The sequence below is a fragment of the Patagioenas fasciata genome, chromosome 7 (assembly GCF_037038585.1).
Source record: "Patagioenas fasciata isolate bPatFas1 chromosome 7, bPatFas1.hap1, whole genome shotgun sequence".
Lineage (NCBI taxonomy): Eukaryota > Metazoa > Chordata > Aves > Columbiformes > Columbidae > Patagioenas > Patagioenas fasciata.
In genome coordinates, this window is record NC_092526.1 from 36116787 (window position 1) to 36140191 (window position 23405).

At 50.9% G+C, this 23405-nt stretch overlaps 1 protein-coding gene across 1 annotated transcript; it reads left to right on the forward strand.

The window, feature by feature from the left end:
• Window positions 1–977: 977 nt before the first annotated feature.
• LOC136103337 (uncharacterized) lies at window positions 978–23058 on the forward strand. The gene is given in 11 exon segments (XM_065841361.2): window positions 978–1131; window positions 4891–5078; window positions 11761–11879; window positions 14675–14764; window positions 16607–16721; window positions 17236–17363; window positions 17484–17674; window positions 18074–18183; window positions 18881–19022; window positions 19423–20961; window positions 20963–23058. Coding segments are annotated over 11 exon segments (2925 nt in total). The 5' UTR covers window positions 978–1078; the 3' UTR covers window positions 21213–23058.
• The last annotated feature ends 347 nt before the right edge of the window (window positions 23059–23405 follow it).

A 23405-nucleotide genomic window follows, 5' to 3' on the forward strand; every position in this document is an offset into this window, starting at 1 on the left:
TGGGCTGACTCTCGAGGACCATCATTCCGTGCTGCTCTGAACCTGCATGGGAATAAGAGAGCTGTGCCCACAGCACCAAGAGGTCAAGCTCTGCCCAATCCATGCTAGAGTCACAGCCACCAAGCATGATGCATGGAGACCACAAACATGAGCCTGCTGTTGAACGTTATCCTGCAGGCATCACAGCAGGACAGGAGCAAGGGAACTGGTCCAGAAATGGTCGTATTTTCATAGAATCATAGAATCATTTCAGTTGGAAAAGACCCTCAGGATCAGGTCCAGCCATAACCTAACCTAACTCTAGCACTAAACCACATCCCTAAGAACCTTGTCTAAATGCCTTTTAAACACCTGCAGGGATGGTGACTCCACTGCTTCCCTGGGCAGCCTGTTCCAACACCTGACAACCTTTTCCATGAAGAATTTTTTCCTAATATCCAAACTAAACCTCCTCTGGCACAACTTGAGGCCATTTACCTCTTGCCCTATCACTTGCTACTTGGGAGACCAACCCCCTCCATGCTACAACCTCCTTTCAAGTAGTTGTAGACAGCGATAAGGTCTCCCCTCAGCTTCCTTTTTTCCAGGCTACACAGCCCCAGTTACCTCAGCCACTCCTCACCACACTTGTGCTCCAGGACCCTCACCAGCTTTGTCACCCCCCTCTGCAGTGAAGTGGCCCGTAGACGCGGTGGCTCCCAGGACTTGGTGCCCTTCTGTGTGCAGTGGCTAAAAGGCACAGCGAGCTGCAAGCACCGTGGCTTTTGGGTCAATGACCCTCCGGGTATGGTGGCCTATGGGTACAGCAGCTCCTCGGCAGGGTGGCCCATGCGCACGGCGTTTCCCAGGATTTGGTGGCCCCTTGGGGACGGTGACCCATAGGCACGGAGGTCCGTGTGCACAGCAGCTGCTGCACACAGGTGACCCATGCACCGGGGACCCAACATACCCGGGTCGATGGGCCGGTTCGAAGTCCCGGGAGGGCGGGGAAGGGGCCGGGGCGGCCCCCCCGACATCCTCCTTAAACCCCGCCCCGGGCACAGCTACCTGTTCTCCGCATCCCAGTGCTGCCAGCGGGATGTTCACCGCGATGTTCGCCAGGAGGAAGAGGAAGAAGCCAATGCCGAAGAGGTGGGGGTAGTCGGGCTTGCTCCGGGGAGGCTTCTTTTTCCCCCGGTCGATAGTTTGGCAGCCGCCGGGGACGTGGTGCAAGCTGGGGCAGGTGTGCAGGAGCAGGCAGGGCAGCAGAAAGTGGGTCTGTGAGAGCTCAACTGGGTGTAGGGAACTGTGTTAAGCTGCTCTGATGCAAACACTGAAGAGGAAAATGAGGTAGGGGGACAGCATGCTTGGGCTGCTCTGTTTTAATTAGGGTTAATTGGAAGTAATACTTTACAGGCTCTGACATACTGAGGGAAAATATAAAAATCCTGGACACAGTTGTATTGCATCCCCAGTGCTCCTGTGAGGAAGCTCGTTGGGGTATTTGAGTTGCAGGCTGCCTTACGTTTCATTGCTTGTGTAAATCAAATGTACAACAATTACTATTTACCAAAATATAACTATTCCTTAATAATTAATGAGCATGCTGCTCAATAGCTGTTGCATAATGCTCCCCCGATGTGTTGTTGGAGTTTCCTGGCTTTGGGACTGCTATGCCTCCCCCATCCGAGCTCTGAAGTCACATCAGCCTGTTTAATCTCAGGTTATCAGGCATATTGAAAATAAAAGTGTATATGTATTTCTGGGGACAGTGGGAGCAGGTAGATGAGCAGAACCCAGGTCTGGGATGAAGGAGGGTTACAAACTTATGGTGGAAAGGTGAACCAGACCATGCCCTGGGTGCTCATTAGGGAGTCTTAAAGAAGTGTGAAAGCATAAAGGGTAGTTGCTCTGCCTCAAACCTTTCTCCTTGCCTCAAAGCAACAATTCCAGCCCTGTGGTAGGTCTGCTGTGGCCAGGCTGAGGGTTTGGGCTGGATTTGCATTGCTTAAGGTGCAGGAGAAGGTGTGTTTTTGGAGCAGAAGGGACCTTGATACCTGTTGCTGTAAGGCTAACTTTGAGAATCAGAAGAGATCATTTTCTTTAGTGCCTGGGCAGCTCTTGCCGCAGGGTCATATTGGGAGAGGCCTGGCAGAGCAGGGCTGGGGACTGTGGGATGCACGGCCAGCCCGGTGGGGAGGATGGGGTTAGGGATTTCTCTGATCCCTTTACAGGTTGCTCAGGGATTTTTACTTATTAAAAAAAAAAAAAAAAGTGTAAGAATTAGGAGACAATATGTCAGCTCTGCTGTCATTAATAGTTAATATCCCTTGATACCTGCCAGCTTGCAAAAGTGGTGAACTTCTTGCTGGGTTCCCTGTTCAAAGGGCAGCTGGAGAAAACACTGCAGCAGTGGCACAGCCTTTGCCCTGCTGGGAGCTAAGTTTGCCCTGTGGCTTTGCTCCAGCCTGTCTACACTGGGGTTCAGAGGTTTTTTTGGAGCAACTTCATCATGAACTTTGTGGCATGGCCGCACCGTACTTCGCACCATATCCATTTCATAAGCCTGTGCCATGTTAGAGCTCCTGCAGAGGGAACAGGGGCTTAGACCTCTTTAAAATGCCTTTTCCTTGCCTCTTACGTAGGTCTTGAGCTGCTTCATTGAACTCCAGGGTTGTGCTTGGGTAGCAGCGCTCCCTGGGACAGCCTTGCATGGTGCCTGCGGAGACCCAGAGCTTTGCCCTGAAGTATGGATGGAGTCAGTCTGAAGGGCAGGGAATTTAAGGAGATTTTAAACACCTAGACCAAGCTTCACTGCTTCAGTGAGTGGGAGAAATGTAGCTTCCTGTGATGCTCACCTGCATTTTACTTTGTCATCCCTCCTCTTGAGGGTGGCTGTGAAGTACCCTGTGTGCTACAGCTGAGGACACGCAGGAACAGATGTTGGGGTGCCCTCCTTTAGCCTTCTGGTGTCCCACTGCTGTCTGTGTCACCCCATAGGTCTCAGCCAGAGCACTGTCAGTGTTTGGCCAGACTATCCAAGAGACCCTGTTACCTCTGCATTGTACTCACTCCCATACAGACCAGCATTTCTTGCTCATCTCTAGTCTCATTTTCTTTTCTTTCTGGCTGTTTGTGGGCTAGATTTGGATAGTGAGTGGACAGAGGACATTTCTTTAAAAGCTGAGGAAATTCAGAATTATTTTCTTCGCTTTTTTTTTCAGTGGGAGACTAAATCAAAGGAAAACGATTTCATTTTTTCCTCCCTGATGAGTGACTGTGATTTCAAAAGTGTTTAAGCCACTGGCTAATGGAGTACATAAAAGCACCAGTGCTAGTGTGGTTTGCCCAGCTTTTACAGACAAGTTTGGTGATGAGTACCTAGCCTCTCTGGGAAGCAGGATATATCCCTCCTGATGCTTGCTATAAAACAGCTTTCTCGGAGAAATGCTACAGTTTTCCATGTGTGCTTAGAAGACTCTGTGGTAGCTCTCTGCAATGAAAATTCAACAGGCACCTCACTGCATTTCATTTAATACTAATTTCCTCTCTTGTCACACACATGAGCAGTCCTGCCAGATGAGATTTGAGAGTGATAGTAGAGGGGAGAGCTTGAATTGCTGCTAAATACTGGCAGATCCTGTTACCCAAGGCTGCTTTATGAAGCAAGGATGCCTGCGGAGAGGGAGTTTGTGGTTAAACAAATTACATCAAAACAATATGAGTTGCATGTTAGAGGATGCAATCTAGCCAAATACAGAGCGGGGGTCTGAAGGGTTTTTCTTCAAGCTAGGAAATTCAAATCTGTGTTCAAAACCAAAGGAGACAAAGTGACATCCCAGACTCATTAGAGTCATTAACCTCTTACTGCTGTGGCTGGGACTTCAGCTGTAGCTTGTAAAATACCTGCAGATGATGGGGCTGGGTCCTCATACGAGCTTAAGATAAACAAGAGCTGCTTTCATGGACCCTGCTTGTTCTGCAGACTGGAGGTTGGTCCTAGAGCCTAACTTTGGCATCAGATGTTGTTTTAGGTTGGAAATACCCATCTGAAAGCATCAGGAATTTGGAAGAAAAAAAAATTTTTTTAAAGCAACTTTTTTTTTTTAACAAAGTCTGTTTTCTAAATGCTGTGCCCTAAATCACCCTATGTAGTATCTCTTTGTCCAAGTGCTGTCATTGACTTCCATGTGTGCTCTTCTTTGTAATATTAGGAAGTAAAGCAATGGATTTAGGCTCTGAGCAGTCAGGGGAAGCTTAGAAGAAGCTAACTGAAGTAAATTCAATTTAAAAAAAAAAAAGATTTTATACCTTCTCACTTTCCGTTCTGCTGTTTGTTAGTGTGCACATTGCTAAGGCCTGGCTGAGGGCTGCTTAGTCCTGGGCAGGCAGAACATCTGATATGAGTCATCTGAGCAACTCAAGGTAGGGCTTGCCATAGTCACCTGCGGTGAGCACATGGAGCATGGCTGTGGAGAGACCTGCTGTATAGGATGGGAAGAAGGAGCAAGGGTGGACAGAGAACAGTGTGGGTAGAAGAGGCTAACCAGATCTCCAAGAAATGCTCTGATGGCTTGTAGGTCTCTGCCCTTGGTGTCCCATTCCCTGCCAAGGCTAGGAGTTGGGAGCAACACTGTGATCTCCAGCTGAGCTGTCTCTTCAAGGTGTCTGTCTGACAGTCACCCCAGCTGGAGGACATTATGCCTGAGGCTGCACAAGGTAGCCAGCTGGGATGGCCATGTCTCTGCCAGCCATTACCTTGTGGGCATGTTGGGGCTTGTTCTTTCTGCCACATGGCCTTACCTTGGCCACCTGATGTTTTACTGTTGTGGCTGCAGTAAAGTCAACAATGGGTTTGGAAAGAGCCTGTTGGACAGGCCCAGTTTGATTAAACTCCTTTGCCTCTTCCAGCCACAAACTGCCACCCCTTGAAGGTGTGAAGTCCAACCCCTCCAAGCGGCACAGAGACAGACTCAACCAGGAGCTGAACAAGCTGACTGGCATGCTGCCCTTCCCTGAAGATGTGCGCATCCAGCTTGATAAACTCTCCGTTCTCAGACTAGCTGTTGGGTACCTGAAGGTGAAGAGCTACTTGATGGGTGAGTGTCTGTGTTGGTGTTGTGGTGAAAAAGCTTGTGGGGTCAATCCCCACTGCATGGCTCACATCCCACCCCAAGCCATGTTTGTCTTGGGATGGAGAGCTGGTTCTCCTGAAGATAGGATGACAATGCATTGTGGTATCAGACCCTTGTTTGTTAATGCATCAGTGTTGATCTTTATATGAGATAGTGGTCTGAAAATGCCCTGGAAAACCAGGAAGGAAATTGCCACATCTCCAGAAATGCAGACAAGTTGGCAATGGTTGCTGGGAGGTGCTCTGCCTAGGGACATCAATAATATTCCTCAGGCCTTTTGTCACCATGCCACAGGCTTTGTCTGTGTCCCTTTTGGAAGGAAACTCCTTCATTTTTGGATGCTGCACACTCAAATCTAATCCTTTTCAGTCAGTTATGGGTGGTTGATGTCTCAGAAAAGCAACATCCTTGGGAAAGTGAGACCACCTTGTTTGATCTAGAAAACAGTTATGGAGATGGAGAGCAGGTGGGGGGGTTGGGAGAGGCTGGGGGGAGGCCAGGAGCAGCACATGGAGCAGAGGGCCATGTTCCCATCACTTTCAGAGGGGGTGCCTGACAGAAATGGCACTGTGGGTGGAGGGGAGCATCTTGGGTGCCTGCCCAGCAGCTGAGACCTCCTGCAAAGCTCCTTCATCTGCTCCTCATTAGCTGCCATGCTGCCCCTCTTTTACGTCCAAAAACCCTCCTGTGTCCTACTCCCAGCAGCCCATGGTGAAGAAGGGAGCAATAGGTAAAACAATGTGTTGTCCTGAATAGCAACATTTCCCTCACTTAATTGGAACTGCAGTTTATAGTTAACTTGAAAATTGCCAGGATCTGTGGGCTGCTGTCTCTGCTGGGTAGGAGGTGTTGCATGGGGCTGCTCTGTTGAGGTTGGCAGGTTAAACAAAGCTGCTCCTAAGGCCTGTGTTTGGTTTGACATCTCGTTAGCTTGTTTTTCTCCCCTTTCTTCCTTGGTGGGGGGGTCTCATACATTGGTGGTTTACTGCTGTGCTTGCCACCATGGCTCCGCTGGCCTCAGCTGTGGTGGGTCTATTATACTTCTCTAATGAGCATTTCTGTGAGATTGAGGGTGATGCCTCACACCCAGAGACCCCAGATTGTCTTTGCAGGATGGAGGGTTGAGCTGATGTGCCTGGAAAACCAATCTCCTTGCATTTGCCTCTCTGCAGCCCTGCTGCTGTGGAGACCCTGGTGCAGGGCAGCAGCTGTAGCAGAACAATTGTGGCTGGGTGTCACTGCTGGTTTTCTTCTGCTCTTGGCACCAGGGGCTTTCTGCTGTGTTTTTCCCCAATGGGTGTGTAGCTCCCTTCCTGCTTCTCACCGTTCCCAGAAGCAATTGCCCGCTGGATTTCCAGGAGTTGTTGATGTATCTGAGATAGCTACTGCTGATGAAAACATTTGCACTGGGGGCTCCAGGGTTTTTCTGCAATCCTTTATGGATGGTTCAGCTCCTCTTCCTGAAGCTGTAGCTCACACAAGGGGCTGTGGTGGTGGGATTTCTCCTGCAGAGCTGGTTTCCCAGGTGGGAACCAGAGCAGCTCCCTCCTGTTCCTCCAACTCCCTTCCATGGGGCAGTGTTGAAGCATCACAACAGTGTGTTGTCTCTACAAAGGACCTGAGGCTGGCTGGCAGACCACCCAGTGTGGCTGTGAGCGTGGTGGGCCCTTCTTCTTACCTTGGAGGTGCCAGCTACTCGGCCTCTGGCACTGGCCTGTTTCATGGTCTTAGTTGTTCCTCAGGCACCTCTGGCACATCTTCAGAAGCATTGCCCCAGAAGCAGAACCCCAAAGGACATGGTGGGGGCATGAAGAGGCACCTTGCTGTAAAGGGAGAATGTCTTGTGCTGGGTGCCTTTGTGCAAGAGGGATGATTGCTGCATGCACAGCATTGGATGTGCTTTGGATGCTGTTGGGCTCCTCAAAGGCAAGATTGGACTAAGAGCAAAACTTGCAAAATGTGTTTTCTTCCATTGTCTGCTTTTTGGGGGACAAACCTGGGAAACAGGATGAGATGCAGGATGGGTATCTAGGTAGGCAGCCTGATGCCATAGTGGCAAGATGTGTTGATTTGAGGATGCAGCAGGTCCTTCTGTCCAAGGCAGTGCTCACACAACCTCAACCTGCATTGCCGCTGTACAAAGAAAGGCAGCAGCCAGCCCTCCTCACTGATAGAGCCAGCCTCTGCAGCACCCAGCAAGTCTGGGTTGAGAGGGAAAACAGGGGTGCAGAGCCTGGCTGGGGGGTAGTCACCATGCTATCCTGCCTGCTGACAGCATGTGAACTACAGGCTGTGATGCAAATAAAGCCTGAAAAGCTGCTGGGATTGCTTTTATAACCTGCTTGCAAAGGCAGTTGCTGGGATCATCCCTGCAGCTAGGGGAGGCAGGACTGGTGTGTGAGCATGGTATAGTATGGAGGGGGGTCTGGACATATGGGCAGGGACATATGTCATTTCGGGTGCCTTGGGCTTGAGGGAATGGGTGATGGACCCCAGTGAAGGCAGAGCATGTGGAAGGCAGGAAGCCATCAGCATCTTTCTGTACTTAGAGGCTCCTATCATGATTTTTCCCTACCTAGACTGAAGAAACTTGTCTCTCTTAGCTTTTTGCCTCATGCCCAGTCCCTCAGGACTCTCCTGGGGCCCTCTCCAGCTGGGGATGCTGGTCCCCAAGAGGAGACCCCTATGCCAGGCTCTCTAGCTGGGACCCCTGCCTCTGAGCAGAACTGGTTCCTGCTGGATGTGCTCACCATGTGCTTGCCAGCATGAGAACTGCTTTGGAAAAGCAGTCATCACTGAATGGGTTGATGTTCGGTGGCAGCCTTGTCCCCGCTTTGGAGACCCATTCTGCCAGGCTAATTACTCCCATTTGGCCACTGCGCCTGTGATTTCCCACTCCCTCCCCTTGCTTTGCCTGTGTCTGCCCTGAAGTTCATCTTGTTTGAGTTCAGATCATCCCACTGATTCATCAAGGTCAACCTCACTTTGAGCCCTGCCTGATGAAGAGCCACATCATCTGCAAGTCATAGCAGTCTGCTCATGGTGTATCACATCAGGCATTTCAGGGGGAAATGACCAAAGCCCTTGTGCTGTGCTATTTTTTTTTCCTCCCAGTTTGCTGTTGTCTGCTTTCTGCTTTGTACAGGCTTCTCTCTTGCAGCAGCAGAGCGTGGCATCGCCTGGTGAGCATCCCTGTCCTCTGATGCCTTGGCCTCTTTTCTTTAGCAACCTGAGCCTGTTGCCTTGTCTCCAGGCAGCTTTAATTGGTGCCATATTGATGAAGAGTTCTTCTTTTCCAGCATTTCTACTGAGTCTGGTTACTTACCCTTTCTCCTAGGCAAAGGGTTAATACGTGGAGCTGAAGTATGTGGTTATAACCAGTCTGGCAGGGAGGCACATGCTGGTGAGTGACCGTGGATGTACACCTGCCCAGGCTGTGTCACAGGTTAAAAGTAAAAAATCTATTCCCCTGTCTATGGAGGAGTGCAGGATGAATCCTCCCAGGCCTGTGCTTCCTGTCAGCAGTCCCAGTCATTCTATGTCCCTGCACTGCTGCAGTTATGAAGGTTAGTTCCAGAATCCCCACTTGCAATCTGTGCTGGGGACTGCTCGTGGTCCTGGGAAATCTGCTCTGGCTGACCCTACTGAAGCAGGGGCTTGGCCTAGGACATCTCACCAGCTCCCTTCCCACCTCTGCCACTGTGAAGCCCTGCTGCGAGGCAGCTGGCAGCAGGTTTCACCAGGTCATCTCACTGCAGTCAGCATTAAATTAGCCTTTTTTATTCATCTACTTCTCTACTGTTATTATGGCCCGGAGCTGCAGGAGTCTGGACCTGAATTAACTGATGCAGTGACAGGAGTCAAGCTTAAATCCCTCCCTGGGCAAGATCCTGCAGGAACACTCAGGAGTGACTGCGGCAGGAGGCTGGGAAAACCCTGGGTGACTTTTTCTGATAGATTTATAATCTGTGAGTTTGGCATTTGCCTTTTTACTCGAATGGCGTGAGCCTGCTCTGGTTGGCATGCTGCCTTTGTTAAACAGCTGAGGCAGAGGTTGGTGCTAATTTGACAGGGTTTGGGATCTGATCCAAGAGGAAAACAGTTGCACATGGTGTGGTGTTGCTGGAAGAGCTGGGAGCTCCCAGTTTCTTGATGCAAGGCATCTCTGGAGCCTGTTCAAAGAGAAATGCTTCCCATGGGTGAAGTCTGTTATCTCTTGTGGGTATAACTCTGTCCATGAGAACAGAACTGATCCCAGGGTTTTTTTTGCTAATAATTATTTTTTTCAGTGACAAAACTATGCCAGAAGCAAGGGATATGTTAGCTGCCATGGCTGTGCTGCTGTGTTTGTCTTCATGAATGTGATGAGCAAAAAGTGAAGAGATTAGATTGCTCCTTTCTTTCTTTCTTTCTCATGTTTGAGGTATTTTCTCTGCAGTGCAGAGCTTAGAAACCTCTTTGCAGAGGGGAAAACAAACAAACAAACAGACCCCCAACAACAACAAACCCAACACACAACAAAAAAAACAACCTGGCCAACCCAAAGCGATGCTCTTGCTCCTGGTCCTCCAAAACCAGGGACTCCTTTCCCTGCTTTTCTTCTGAGGCATTAATGCTGAAAACATTACTGTGCTGACCCTGGAGGACATCTCCCCTGGCTTTTTAAATGGAAGCCTTCCAGTCTTTGGGCATCGCTCTGGCAGCAGGCAGCCTCTTCTGGCTGGTGTAGGGGTTTGTGACAGAGCTGGATTTTCATCCCTTCTCTTAAACATTGCATGCCAATAGCCTCTGTCCCAGTACTTTGAAAATACAAATGATCACCAAGTTGCTTCAGCAAATGCCTGGAATTCCTTTCCAAGTCGAAAAGTGACTGGGAATAGCTTCTGTATCCCAGGTGATTACGTGGGCCTGGAGTCCTCTGTCTGGATGTGCTCAGGCATCTCTTGGGATTGCTCCCTAGCCCTGTGATTCTTGGCAATTTGAGCAAGGATGAGTTCAGACACCTGTTTGGAGGGGAAGAGCCACAGGGACACTTTGCTCCTGACTGGTTGGTTGAGAAGGATGCCCGGTCATGACATGTTTGAACATGAAGAGGGACACCACCTCAAAGTGGATACTGGAGGTGTCTAGATCATCTAGACCACCGAGCAGTGGCTGTGGCTTGTGAGGGCAGCCTCAGCCCTGCCTGTCTACTGGATGCTCACTCCATCACTGGCCATCCCCAGCAGGGTGTCTGTCTTTTGAAGCAGAGAACTCCTCTGTAAGAACAAGACTGAGCCACAGATGTTGAAGTGATGAGGAAAGTAAAGGGAGCTTATGTCACACATTCCTGGGTTATTTAGGTGGGAGAGCACCATGCATTGTGCCTTGTTGTCCGGCCTCAGCATTTCCTTGGCCTCTGGATTCTGAGGACTGCACTGGATGTGAACACCAGCTGCTCTTTACCACCAATACTCATGAGCACCAGTTACAACCCATGCTTTGCAGTTCAGACCTTGCAACCCCGGTGCAGTGATGCTTGGTGGCAAGGCAATTGGCAGACACCGTCTCTTTGGGTTTCTTACCTTCTCTTTGTGCTTCAGACCTTCTCCCCAAGCCAGGTCATCACAGTGTGTCCCATGGGAGATGGATTCTGCACAATTTTCTAGGTCAGCTGTGTAGAATGGACCACTCTGTGTTTGAGAGTAGGGGAAGTGAGCATCTCTGGGAGATTAAAAGCTCCTTGCTAAAACTGTTGAGAGAGTTGCAGGAAATAACTTTGCTAGAAAGCACAAAATGAGCAAATAGGTGTTTTGTCTTGGATTCTGTAAGCCCACAGCAGCTCTCCCCAGCTCATTGCAGCTCTCCCTGAACATGCTACTGGTGGACACTGGGAGGGAGCTGGGGACCATGTGCTCTTGGGATATGCATTCTCTCAAAATGTTCTCTGCCCTTTTGGAGCTTTGTTTTGGAAGAACTTGATTTCTTTTTGAATTTTCCTGCCAGCTTGCTTCATTTCAATGCATTAAAGAGGAGTCAGCCCTTCAAAAGATCTTAATTTTTTTTTTTTTAAGAATTGATGTTTCATTTTGTAACTGTTCTGATCTATTATGTGCAAATTAAAGCCATACCCATGGTCCAGATGGGCTTTGGCTGTTTTTCCTTGGGAAGTGCTTGGCAGTTGGGAAAGAAGGGAGAAAAAAATATGGGTGCTTTGATGACATCTCAGATGGTTTGGGAAGGTTTGCCACAGTCTTTTTTTCAGCCCTGAAGAGCAGGAAAGCAGACATTGTGGCACTGGGGTGGCTTGAAGCCAATGCCAGCTCTAAGAGGCCCTAACCTGAAAACTTCTCACTGTGTTGGGTGGTGTTTTTTGGCTTGGGCAGCCCAGCAGCACTCGCCTCCTCTCTGTCCTTTGCATCTCTGCCTCAGACCTTCACAGAAGTGAGGAGTACCAGTAATGGGACCAAGCAGCAGAAATAATCTCTTGGATGAAGCATTGAGCAAGTTGGACATTGCTGTGTAAAGGGGCTCTACTCCAGTTCCCACTGGTCTTGTCTTCCTCTGAGCTGGGTCCATGTGCATGAGCAGCACTGGGGTGGGGAGGAAGACGGAGAGGCTCCCAACTTGCCCGTTCCATGCTGATTTCTTGCCCTCTGACTCACAGCCACAGCTACGAACATTGGTGACCGCATGCTGGATCAGCCCAGGGGCCCAGGAGGAACCGGATGGATGGACCTGCAGGTTAACAGGGAGCTGCTTCGTGAGGGGGAACTGCTGCTTCAGGTATTGTGCCATAGCTCGGTTGTTTGGGGTCTTCCTTTGGCTCCTGCCATCCGCTGGACACGACGGCTGGTCCCTGTGTGCTGAACTGTACAGCACCTATGGAGCATCGGGTCCCATCTGTGGGGCAAGAGGAGACCCTGCCTTGCTAGGAGCTGCTTTGTTGTGTTGCTGCAGGCACTGAGCACCTTGAGACAGGTCCTCGTTCCCACTGTTCGTTCCCACATCTCACTGTAGTCTATTGCTCCTTTGGTTACACTGCAGCGGCTCTGGATGGGCTGTATCATAAACTGCATCTGTGAGCAGAGCAGGGCTTGAGGTGGAGGGTTGTGTCCTTCTCCCAAAGGCATCAGGTGGTGTCTGCATCTGTAGCTGCAGGCAGTAGCTGTCACTGAGCCCAAACCTGGTGTTTTTCCTTGGGACCCACTATAGCTCATGGACCCAATGTGCACAAACTCATCCATCCCAACCAAGAGGTGCAGGGGTATCATACAGCAGTGTGGGAACTGATTCTTTGGGATGGTTGGTTCCTTGTGTTCTAGTAGATGCCAAGAGGAGAATGGTGATAGCTGCATGATAAAACATCTGTTAGGAACTGTTTGCCCTATTTGGGCCATTGCATGATCTCCCTAGGCTGAGTTCACAGACTGCCTGGGATGGAAGAAGCTTGGGTTCAATTTGAAGGTTGTGGGTGGGTGAAAAAGAAGGGAAGATGGATCTGGGAGACAGAGGTGGACAAAATCAGTGGGTGGTGGGAGCTTTGGTTTGTAGAAAGGCCAGTATGTGGCTAATGAAATAGCTGTCAGTGAACTTCAGAGAACAAGGAGCTGGTGAATCAATTGGTCAGGATGCTGTTGCTTGGGCTGTAATTTATAAGTGTAAGCTGAAGGAGATGAGATAGAAAAGTCATATGGAAATGCTGGCTGCTGAATAAATATCTGGCCATCTCAGCTTAAAGTGTGCCAATCCTTGGGGCTGCAGGGCAAGTCTGTGCAAGACCTTTAATTGTTCTATGGCTGTGCTCCTGACATTGCATGTGTCTGCGCTTTCTGGGACTTGAGTCCTCTTTTCCCTTCTTCCATTTCTCCAAACAAAAGCATATGGATACTCAGCTCTCCTTAAAGTCTGATACTGGTGCTTTACATGCACCATACATCCTGCACAGCTTTACGTGAATGCCCACAGTTTCGTTCAGGCAGGCGGGTGTGAACGCTGCTGTGAGGAGAGCCCCAGCATGAGCCCCTATGAGTGGTTTTGCTGAGGCGGTGACTCCTGGGAGTCCAGCATGACTCTTGGTGATGAAGCTTGGATCACATGAAGTCTCCCATGTGGGCTTCACTCCCAGGAGTGGTCTTGGCTGTCTTCAAGTGTGATAGTCATGGAGGAACAGCTGGAATAATATGATACCCAGGAGGGAGACTGCGGTTGCCCCAGTGTCACAATGGACCTGCTCCCGAGTGCCCTCTGGGGGTTTGAGATGGACTGTATGATGGCAATTTGTTGAGCCACCAGAACATCTGCAGATTTGGGTGATTGAAGGCATCTGGAGAGCTTGTGAGGTGTTAATGTGACAGAAATCCCCCAGCTGAGCTCCCCCATGTTTTTCCCCCCTCAAAGAGCATTTTAATCAGATACTGCAATTTGCAGAAAAGTCTGACTCAGGGCCCCCTGAGGGGGGGATGCAGCACACAAAAGAAAAGGACCAATCCTGCTGGGAGCTGGATCTGTATGTTATCAAACAACATGCAGCCTCTCACTCAGGCAAGCCTGAGTGTTGCTGTAAATGGGCAAATGCACAAGCTCTGTCAGCAGATTGCTCCTGCTCCCTTTCTGCATGGGGGGAGAGGGTGAGCAGAGCCAAAGCAGCAGTGTGGGCAGCTGGACCTTCCTCTCCAGCCTTGTGAATTAAAGCTGTTGGATGATGTGAGCATAAAGATATTTTTCAGCTGAGGTTTGGGGTCTTTGTGTTTAAAGCCTTAGCTTCTGTCATCTAGAACATGAGCAAGAGGAGAGTAATTTTCCCAGTATGGTGTCTCATAGTGGTGGTTCAATGCGAGGATGTATTTGAGGAGCAAGGGGTTTTGTTCCTGACAAGCATCTTGAGAGCAGTGTGTCCTCTTGAGATCTTCATCAGGAACAAGAAGAAAATCAGTTGAGGAGAAGTTGTGGTCCTGTGTGGGAGACAGATGAGAACAGGATGCTGTCTCCTTATCGATGATGTATCAAACAGTCCACATGCTTATATGGATCAAGGAGTGCTGCATCAGGCATCACAGATGCAATGTCAAGGCTTTCACAAATCTGGAATCTGAGTTTCCAGATTTTTCCACCTCTTTTTCTTTCAAGATGGGTGTTGGTTTTAGCTGCATTCTCATCCTTGATAGCAATAGCTGTGAATTTGGTCTTACTTCACGTATATTGCGATGCAATTATCCAATGCACCTTCGGAGCTGAGAGCAGGAGGCCGAGGGACAGCAATGTCCCTGTAGTCCTCAGGTGCTAAGGACTGAAAGGCAGGTTTTCGGGGACAATGCCCCGCAGTGAGAAGACTTCAAGAATGTGTCTAGAAAAGTTGTCAGTCCACCTTTGATCATTGTTCATGCTTAGTGAGAAATCCCTCCCCAGGTAACCAGGGTTAAGAGCCTCATGTGGTCACAAGGTGCCTTGATTTTTTAATTTTTTGTGTGTGTGGATTCTGTGTTGATGAAGAGGGTCCCTTCCCATCAAGTTCATCTTTCAGCAGTTGGATTGAACTCTAGAGTAACTAGAGTAACTCTAGGCTCAACTTATGCTTTCAGGCACTCAATGGATTTGTCATTGCTGTGACTGGAGACGGCTACATCTTCTACATCTCTCCTACTGTGAAGGACTACCTGGGCTTTCATCAGGTGGGTACCACTTTTTTGCTGGCTGTAAGCAGATGGGTGCAGTCCAGGCCTGGGAAGGAGGTGCTGGTAGCCAGGGCTTTATTTTCTTCTCCCTTCCCAGCTCCCTTGGGCCATTTTTGATGTGCGTTTTCCAATGAGTCATGTTCTTTGGGGACTGTGAAAGCCAGCGAGAATGCTTGTGGCTTGAGTAGGAACAGATGCAAGCTGAGCAATGGCAGGCTATGTGTCTTCTTATCTTTGTGGGTGAGAGGGGTGTGAGATTTTTGTTGTCACACTGCTGGACACATATGCTCTCACTTACCGAGGGCTGAGGTTATCGTGATGGTGAGTAGTGTCAGTGCCCTGAAGTAGTGTGGGTTACACGGAATGCCAAGGAAAAACAGTGCTCTCCCCACATCCACTGTGTTGCCTCCTGTTACCCTGACATCCAGCTCCTTTGGCCAAAGGACTGAGTCAACAGGAGGACCATGAGGCTGCCAGATCTATTTGGTTGTATGGGTTCCTGATGTGCCTGCAGAGACTGCTGTATTTTCTTCTTTGACCTCTCTTTGCACCCTTTCCCAGCTCCCTGGGATCCTCATGGGCTGATGCCCCAAGTCACAACAGCTGTCAGAAGCAGCGAGTGGGCTTCTCAAAGTACCTGGATGTCTGGTGAAGCAGGAGACTCTGCTCTGCCATGTTTCTGAGGGCAGGGACATGGCAGTCGGTGGCCTGAGCTGCCCATGGGCTTGGCAGGGCCATGCTGACCACTGCAGCATGCAAGACTGGGATGGGAAAAGCTGTAGGAGGGGGGGTCTGTGTTTGGAGGCAGGAGATGTGAGGACTTGCTGGTGTTTCTGCTGCACGGCCAACCTTACAGCCCAGCATCAGCATGTCTGTGTTTCCTGGTGGCCCACTGAAGGAAAGATGGTTTGCATTGGGATACAGATTCCTGTGAGTTTGGAGTAAAAAAAATACCTACAAAACCTTTTTTTAAAACAGCAATTTCCCCCACATAGGTTTTGAAAAATAGTTTGGTTTGCTCAAAATGTTTTCATCAACCTGAAATGTTTTTTTACATTGATCCTGTGGAAGAACACAATTTATTTGCAGAGGACTAAGCATGGGAATGTTAAGAGGGATCTTGCATGATGTTGCAGACCGGCAATTTGTACCCCACAAACAAATTCTCCTCTGACAGCCCACAGCCTTTCTGGCTCTTTGTCTGAATTTGGTCCTGAGAAGATACTAGAAGTTAAGATAGAAGTTAAGACACGTGAGGAAAGTGCTGCTGCTGCAGCATTCACCCCACAGATGGGAAACAAAGCTTCCTTAAGGGTGGAGGCTCCTGTGGCAGAGGAAGAAACTGAAGCTTCAGCATTTCCAGTGGACTGTGGTTAAGGATGAGGAGCCAGAGCAGTGTGAAACATCTGTGGAAGGGCTGGGTGACATCAGAACCTCAGCCTTGCTGGTGTGGGGAATGGGGTGGAAAGCTCTGCTTAGCTGTGTCCAGGGGACACTGGGGAAGTGGGTGGTGTTGACAGCCCTGAGCAGCCGGGGTTACTTAGACATGGCCATTTCCATTGCTTCTAAAAGCCTCAGAGCCATTCCCACAATTTCCCCAGGCAGATGCCCTCTCTGCTCCCTTTTCCTCCTTCCTGAGCCACCCTCCCCAAAAGCAGCTGGTTCCCAGTCCCTGTTCTCCATGGAGCACACAAAGCTGGTTGTGTTTTCTTATTTCTTTGCACTCAATCACTGCACTTTCTAGTACTCACGAAGGAAAGCTTCCTGCCGTGTCCTTCCCCAGACACCTCTGCCAGGCTCGGTAGGAGTTGACACCCCTTTTCCCTTGTGTCATTCCAGTCGGATCTCATCTACCAGAGTGTGTATGAGCTGATCCATGCAGATGACAGAGCCACCTTCCGCCAACAGCTGCACGGTGCCCCGGTGCCCAGCAGCACCCCGCACACTGCCCATGGTGAGTGCTGGGGCTGCCCCAAACGGTGATCCCCAGGGACTATCCAGCCAACTCTGTGTGGCCATCTGGTGCTGGAGAGCCCTCCTGGTGGCATTTATAACCACCAAGCACAGCCCTGTGCTGAGGCGCATGCCATAGCCTCCCCGTGGGACTTGGAACTGTCTCAGGGGCTGGCATGGCCACTTGTCACTGAAAGCAGCCAACAGCAATGACATCCTGTCTTTTGTGATGCTGGGGGGATGGGGATGTTTCTTCCCAAGCCTTTTTGCTTTTCAGTGTTTGAAGTACTTTTAATTTCAGTGGAGGGCAGCTTGTTGCCTTGCTCTTGTCTGGGAAACAAGCGGGAACCAGAAGCTATCACGGTCTGGTAATTTCCTGTGGCAAAGTCTTATCCATCTTGGTGAAGATCACGGGTTCACTTCAGCAGCAAAGTCTCCACCAGGAGCAGATCTGCAAGGCCATGAGTTCAAGGTGTGCAGCTTGGAAAACTTTATTTTTCCCTTTGGTTTCCTAGATCTTCCCACCAACCAGCTGCTGCCAGCTGGATGCAGCACCATGTCCAGCCCCAAAAAACGCTCCTTTGTGGAGAGGAGCTTCATCTGCCGCTTCTGCTGCCTGCTGGATAAATCCTCGGGATTTCTGGTAACGCAGCCCTGCAATGGGACACCCCTCTGCCCCCAGCATGTCCCACAGGGGTGGGAGCAACAGCCAGCTCCCATCACCCTGTTTGCTTCACACCCATATTTTCTAATCCCCTCTAAGGCTTTACATTTTCGTGGGCGCTTGAAATTCCTCCTTGGGCAGCGGAAGGAGGCATTGGACAGGTCCCCACTTGCCCTTTTTGCCATCGCGACTCCCATCCAGCCGCTTTCCATCCTGGAGCTTCAGATCAAGACGCTGAGATTCCAGGCAAAGTTCAAGCTGGACTTCACTCCCACAGCCAATGATTTCTGGTAGGGCATCTCCTGCCTTCCCTGTGGGAAAACCCATGGCTGCAGACACTGGACAGAAAACCAGAACCCCTGGGAGCAGTGCAGTTCTGATGCAACTCCCATGGCAAGGTGTCTGATGCTATTGTCTGTACACAGCTGGGCATTTCTGCAGCCCCCTGCCCAGTAACATGGAGGGCAGATTAGCTGGGTGCCAGCACTTCTTGGCTCCCATGTTTTAGCCCAGCAAACCCAGCATGGGGTTTTGTGGAAGAGGGTGCAGTTCAGCCAGCCCAGATGGCGAGTTTCACCACCCAAAGTGGGAGGTTCTGGCTGGGTGCTGGCCAAGGGATCGTGTGTGGCTGGTGGCATGCAACTGGGAGATCCATCCCTGATGTCACTGGGTTTCTGCCCTGTTTCCAGGGGGCAGGTTGTCCTGGGGTACACAGAAGCGGAGCTATGCAGCAGGGGGTCCGGGTACCAGTTTTTGCATGTGGGTGACTTGATGTACTGTGCGGAGAGCCATGTGAGAAGTGAGTACTGGGTGGCTATGGGGGTCGGTGCATTTGTGGGAACCCTTGCAGCTCCCTGACACTGTTGCAGCTCTGGCCGTGCCTATACTGTTGCTCCTTGCTGGGCCAAATGTCCTGGGTCTGGAGCAGCTGTGATAAAGTCATAGTACATTCTATGATTCTATTCTGAGTTGAAAGGGACCCACAAGGACCATCTAGTCCAACTCCTGCCCCTGCACAGGACAACCCCACAGTTAATACCTTGTGTCTGAGGGTATTGTCCAGTCTCTTCTTGAACACTGTCTGGCTTGGGGCTGTGACACCTCCCTGGGGAGCCTGTTCCAGTATTTCAGCACTCTCTGGGTGAAGAACCTTTTCCTAATGTCCAACCTAAACCTCCCCTGGCACATCTTCCTGCCATTCCCTTGGGTTCCATCATTGGTCACTAAAGAGAAGAGTTCAGGGCTTACCCTTCCTCCTCCCCTTGTGAGGAAGCCATAACCACGATGAGGTCTCTCCCCTGCTGGGTGATGCTTCCTTGGGGAGCAGACAGGGACAGCACAGCATGCAGCATCGTGTGCTGGCTGTGTCCTGCCTCTTCTGCCTCTGCAGCACATGCACGAGGTGATGCTCAACATTGTGGCATCTTACGCATGCCATTTGCCTGCCCTCATGATGTGACCATATCGATGCCACCTCTCTTCTTTCCCTGCTGCAGTAATAAAGACAGGGGAGACTGGGGTCATGGTTTTCCGGCTGCTGACCAAGAAGGGCAACTGGGTATGGGTTCAGGGCAGCGCCTGGCTGGTGTACAAAGGAGGCAAGCCTGACTGCATCATTGCCCAGCATCGAGTCCTGTCGTGAGTATCGCTGCGTCTCCGGCTGTGTTTGCTGGCTCTTGGTGTGGGTGGTGATGGGGCTGCTTGGGGCAGGTGGAGGAAAGGGTGGTTGGGTTGCACAGTTGGCACTTTGCAGCACGTGCTCTCCTGTAGCAGGGAGGCAGGAGTGAAAGAGGTCTGAGAAGGTGGTTGTGGACACTCTCACTCCTGCCTGGGGTGAGCCTTGGACATGCAGACCTCCCCATGGGTTCCCCAGAGCCCCAGCCCTCCACCAGCAGTATTGTACCCAGTCCAATCCAGCACCCTTTTCTTTACAAAGGGCAGGGCTGTGGGCTCCCATCTCACTGTTGGGAGCATGGATTTTCCTGGCCCAGATGAGGTGCTTAAGTTGTTTCCATCTCTTTCTCCCTCTGCCCTGAAGGAATGAAGAAGGGGAGGAACATCTGCGGAAGAGGAACCTGTTGCTGCCTTTTGTCTTTGCTACGGGGGATGCAGTCATGTATGGGAATGACCTGGACCCCTTCCAGGATGAGGAGTTGCAGACACAGGCAAACTCTCACTTGACGCAGAGCTCGGTAGACCCCGGTTCTCCTCTTGGGGCCATGATGAAGCAGGATGCATCCATATCCATCTCCCACAGTGATAATATGCCTCAGTTCTCCTTGCCAGATCTCACCACTGAGTCTGATGGACCAAGCCAGAATGAGGAAATCAGTGATGCTAAGGACAGCGACTCCCTCCTGGTTATTGAAACCCTCCTTGAGAAAAGCAAGATGGATGGAAACATCTGCCAGACCACCCAGAGCCTCAATGTGGACAATGCAGAGCTGCAGTGGTGGGAGGAGGTTCTGCTCATCTTGGGTGCAGAGGAGGAGCTGGCAGCTCAGGCGGTTGGTGAGAGGCTAGGCACTGAGGTGAACTCCTGTGTAGAGCGGATGCTTCTTGGGGAGGATGCTGGGAAGAGCGTGGACTTCCCGCACTGCTGTGCATCACCCTGCCATGAGGAAAACAGTGCTGTGGCTCCCTTCCAGCACTGCTGGGCAACTAATTCAGCACTTAGAGAACAACCACAGCCCCAGGCACCTGGTGCACAAGACCAAAATGCTGGGGTCTCTCTAGTCTCTGTTATATCTGAGGTCAGCTATGCTCAACCAGAACTGCAGGTCCTGTTTAACCCAGCTGGGCTGGTGCAGGGGTCTGTTCTGGATGTCTTGGGTTCCAGCAGCAAGCCCTCTATTGCACTTCAGCTGGCAGACCTTGGGCAAGTGCCTCAAACCAAAGTTGCCACCTCTGCTGCTGTAGATAATGTTATTCCTGATGATGAGAGTCAGCCCGGGTGTGAGCTGATGGGCTCAAGCTGCCCACTTCCCTTGCACTCAAATGCACTAGTGACTCGGTGGCATGATGTCCCAGTTCAGGCAAACCCAGCCAATGCTTTGGGTCAGAGCACTTCCCCTGGAAGCTGCCCATCAGAGGCTTGGATGTCCACAGCTCCAGAACAGCTGGAAGCAGCAGGAACACACCTGGAGTCACAAAATCTGCTGGCTGGCAGCTCCGAGAGCCCCTCAGGGCCTGGGCTGTGGTCACTGCCCTCCCAGCCTGCTCCTTGCCCTGCACAAGGCTCGCATGAGTACTTGTTCTCTGGGGCTGGGGACCTCTGCGATGAGGACACTGCTCTCCCTGCACCAGCATCAGCACCCCTAGGAGTCAGCCAGCTGCCAGGGGATGGTGGCTTCCCTAAAGAGCCCCCGATACTCCCCCTGGAGCCCAGCTTTTCTTGGGAAGGAGAGCAGGGCGAGTGGTTCCTGCAGGCTGGGGCAGGACCTCAGGGATGCAGTGAGGCAGGCCTGGTGCAGCACAGTGGACTCCTGTTGGGGTCCAGCATGGATCTCAGCACCCAGCAGCTGGACCTTGTGTCGCTACCTGAGTGCCAGTACGGAAGTAACCTTTTTGGACATGACTGTCTCTAGAACATCCCTTCCCCAGGAGCTGGGTGCTTTGCCTTTTGCCAGTGAGAGCCACCCCGGAGCAGCACATTCCTCACCAGGCTCGGTTTTGAGGTGCTCAGCAGCTGTCCCTGCAAAGGTGGGCACAGGAGTACACTTCTCTGAACAGGACACTGGCTCCCCATCAGCATGCTTCATGGTGGGGCAGCCGCTCTGTGCCTGTGAGGTCCAGCTGAAGGTGAGATCTGAGGGCTGCAGGACCTGAGGGATGTACCAGCTTGTGTGGATGGAGCAAGGGACAGTGCTGGGGAATGCAGGCACAGCATTAGTTGTGGGCAGCCTGTTTTAAAGCCTCACGGTGAACCAGGAGCCACATTTTGAAAAGCCACCAGCAGTTATGAGCTCTTCTGGCTGTGAGTGGTACCCTATGCTTTGTGGTCACTCAGGATTTTGTCTTCCAGTGCCTGAAATGAGGTGCCCTAGCAGAGTTTTCGAGCAGCCTAGGATGAACTGTGTTGTATTTTTTTCCATTGAAAGGTTTTCAGGGAGAGGCAGCCCTGCCAGAGGGGCGGTCTGTCAGAATCTTGCCAGTCTGTGCTTTCCTGACAATATCTTGCAGACAGAGATGCTGGCCTTACAGGCACCACAGCAGCAAATTGCTGTTTCTTGGTGCAGCATGGTCTCCTCATCACCTGGTATGTGTGGACCACCCTCATTGTGTTACTGTTCGGTCCCCTGCATCATCTTCACCTGCCCAAGCCCCTCTGCTCCTTGTTCCCTCCCTCTTGTGCTCTCCTCCTGAGTCCCTGGTGACCCAGTTCCTTTAGATAAGAGGATGTTACCAAGTGCTTTGAGAAGCTCAGCAGCATTTGAAGGGTCTCTGTGGGAGGTGGAGTTGCTGAGAGCATAGGCACCTTGGGATTTTGGGCTCCTCAGCAGCCTCCTCAGGGAGTTTGAGAGAAGCAGGTACTGGGTTGTGACCTTCCTTTACAGCAGGGTGGGGAAGGTCCAGCCAAACTCCCCTTTGGTTTGTCATTGTCTTGTCCTTGCCACCTTCTCCTGTGCTCAACAGTGTAATCAGATGGAGGAAGAAGGGCACTCACTCCTGCCGTTCCATGGGACTGTGTGGTTTTGCAAAAGCAGTAAGAAAGAAAGGCAGGAAGGGATGCAGTGACTGCTGTCTGCCCCTCTGCTCCAGATGCATTTTCTGCCCTTCAAACTGTTGTCCTGGAGGCCAGCACCACCACTTTGTTGAATTCCCGTTCTTTTGTATCTTTAACCTAATAGGTGAATTACTTTTTTTCCCACTGCAGTGCAAATCCGTCAGGGAAAACCCACAAAAAAAGCGATGATGGGGGATGGATCTTTGTTTTGAGACCAGATGTGGCAAGCCAACTTGATCAGAGAGGCCAGAGTGGTTGAGGGCCTTCCCCCCCTTGCATCCATCATCCTGAGCACCGCATCTGCCTCTCACACCAGAATTAAGCATGTACTGCTTGCCAAGTGAGTAAAATCAGGTAATTAGTGCAGGGCTAGCCCAGCAGCAAGACTGCAAGTGTCCCGGTGTGGGGCAGCCTCATCTCTCTGGGTCTCCTCCTTCGTGCCCTGCTTTGCCTTGCTGTGCTGGGGCTCCAGGCTGGGAGCAGAGCAATGTTGGAGATGTGCTGGACCCCTCTGAAGTGGCCTGGAGGAGCACCTAGGATGGGGTAAGGAGCTGACTGGTTGTGATACAGAGCCTTACAACTCAGTGGCTCCAAAAAGCAGCAGAATGCACTCTGCTTACCAGCCTTTCTTGTCCTGGCACTTGCAACATGATATGAAACTGCCCTGCTCCAGCCAGGGTGTGCCAACAGGTGTGCCTTGAGCAGGGGGCACCCCCCCAGGTTTTGCTGGTTGGGGCTGAGACAGATCCTGGTGCCCTGTTACTTGTGTCTTATCTCTTTATATACTGCGTATGTGCATATAACATCTATTTGTGTGGCAGTGCCTCATTTTACGCTTTGTGATTTCTTTGTATTGCTGTTGGCAGACAGATGATGCTGAGGAGAAAAAGATGTCCTGAAACTCACCCCCTGCATTTGGTTATATATTAAAAGGCAATTTGCTTTGTATAGTGGTGATGGTTTGTTTTGACCTGAAACATTTCCCTCTTGACTGAGCAAATTTTCAAAAAAAACCCCCTTTTTGGCTTAGCCCCAAGTCTAATTTCTCTGGGCTGTGGCTGAAGGAGGAGGGTAGTCCTGACTCACCCCTTCCTCCTGCACCTGGGGAGATATGGGGCTGGGATTACAGGTGGGGAAGGGCTGTATTTTTCCTTGTATAGGTTAATTTGGGGGAGGAATGCAGCTGTGTGGATGCTATTGACTGTTATGGGTGATGGTTGCTGCCGTGTGTTTGTGCTCTGACCTTGCTTGGTGCCTGGCCCTGTTGCTGCATGTGAGTCTGAACATTTTGGAAG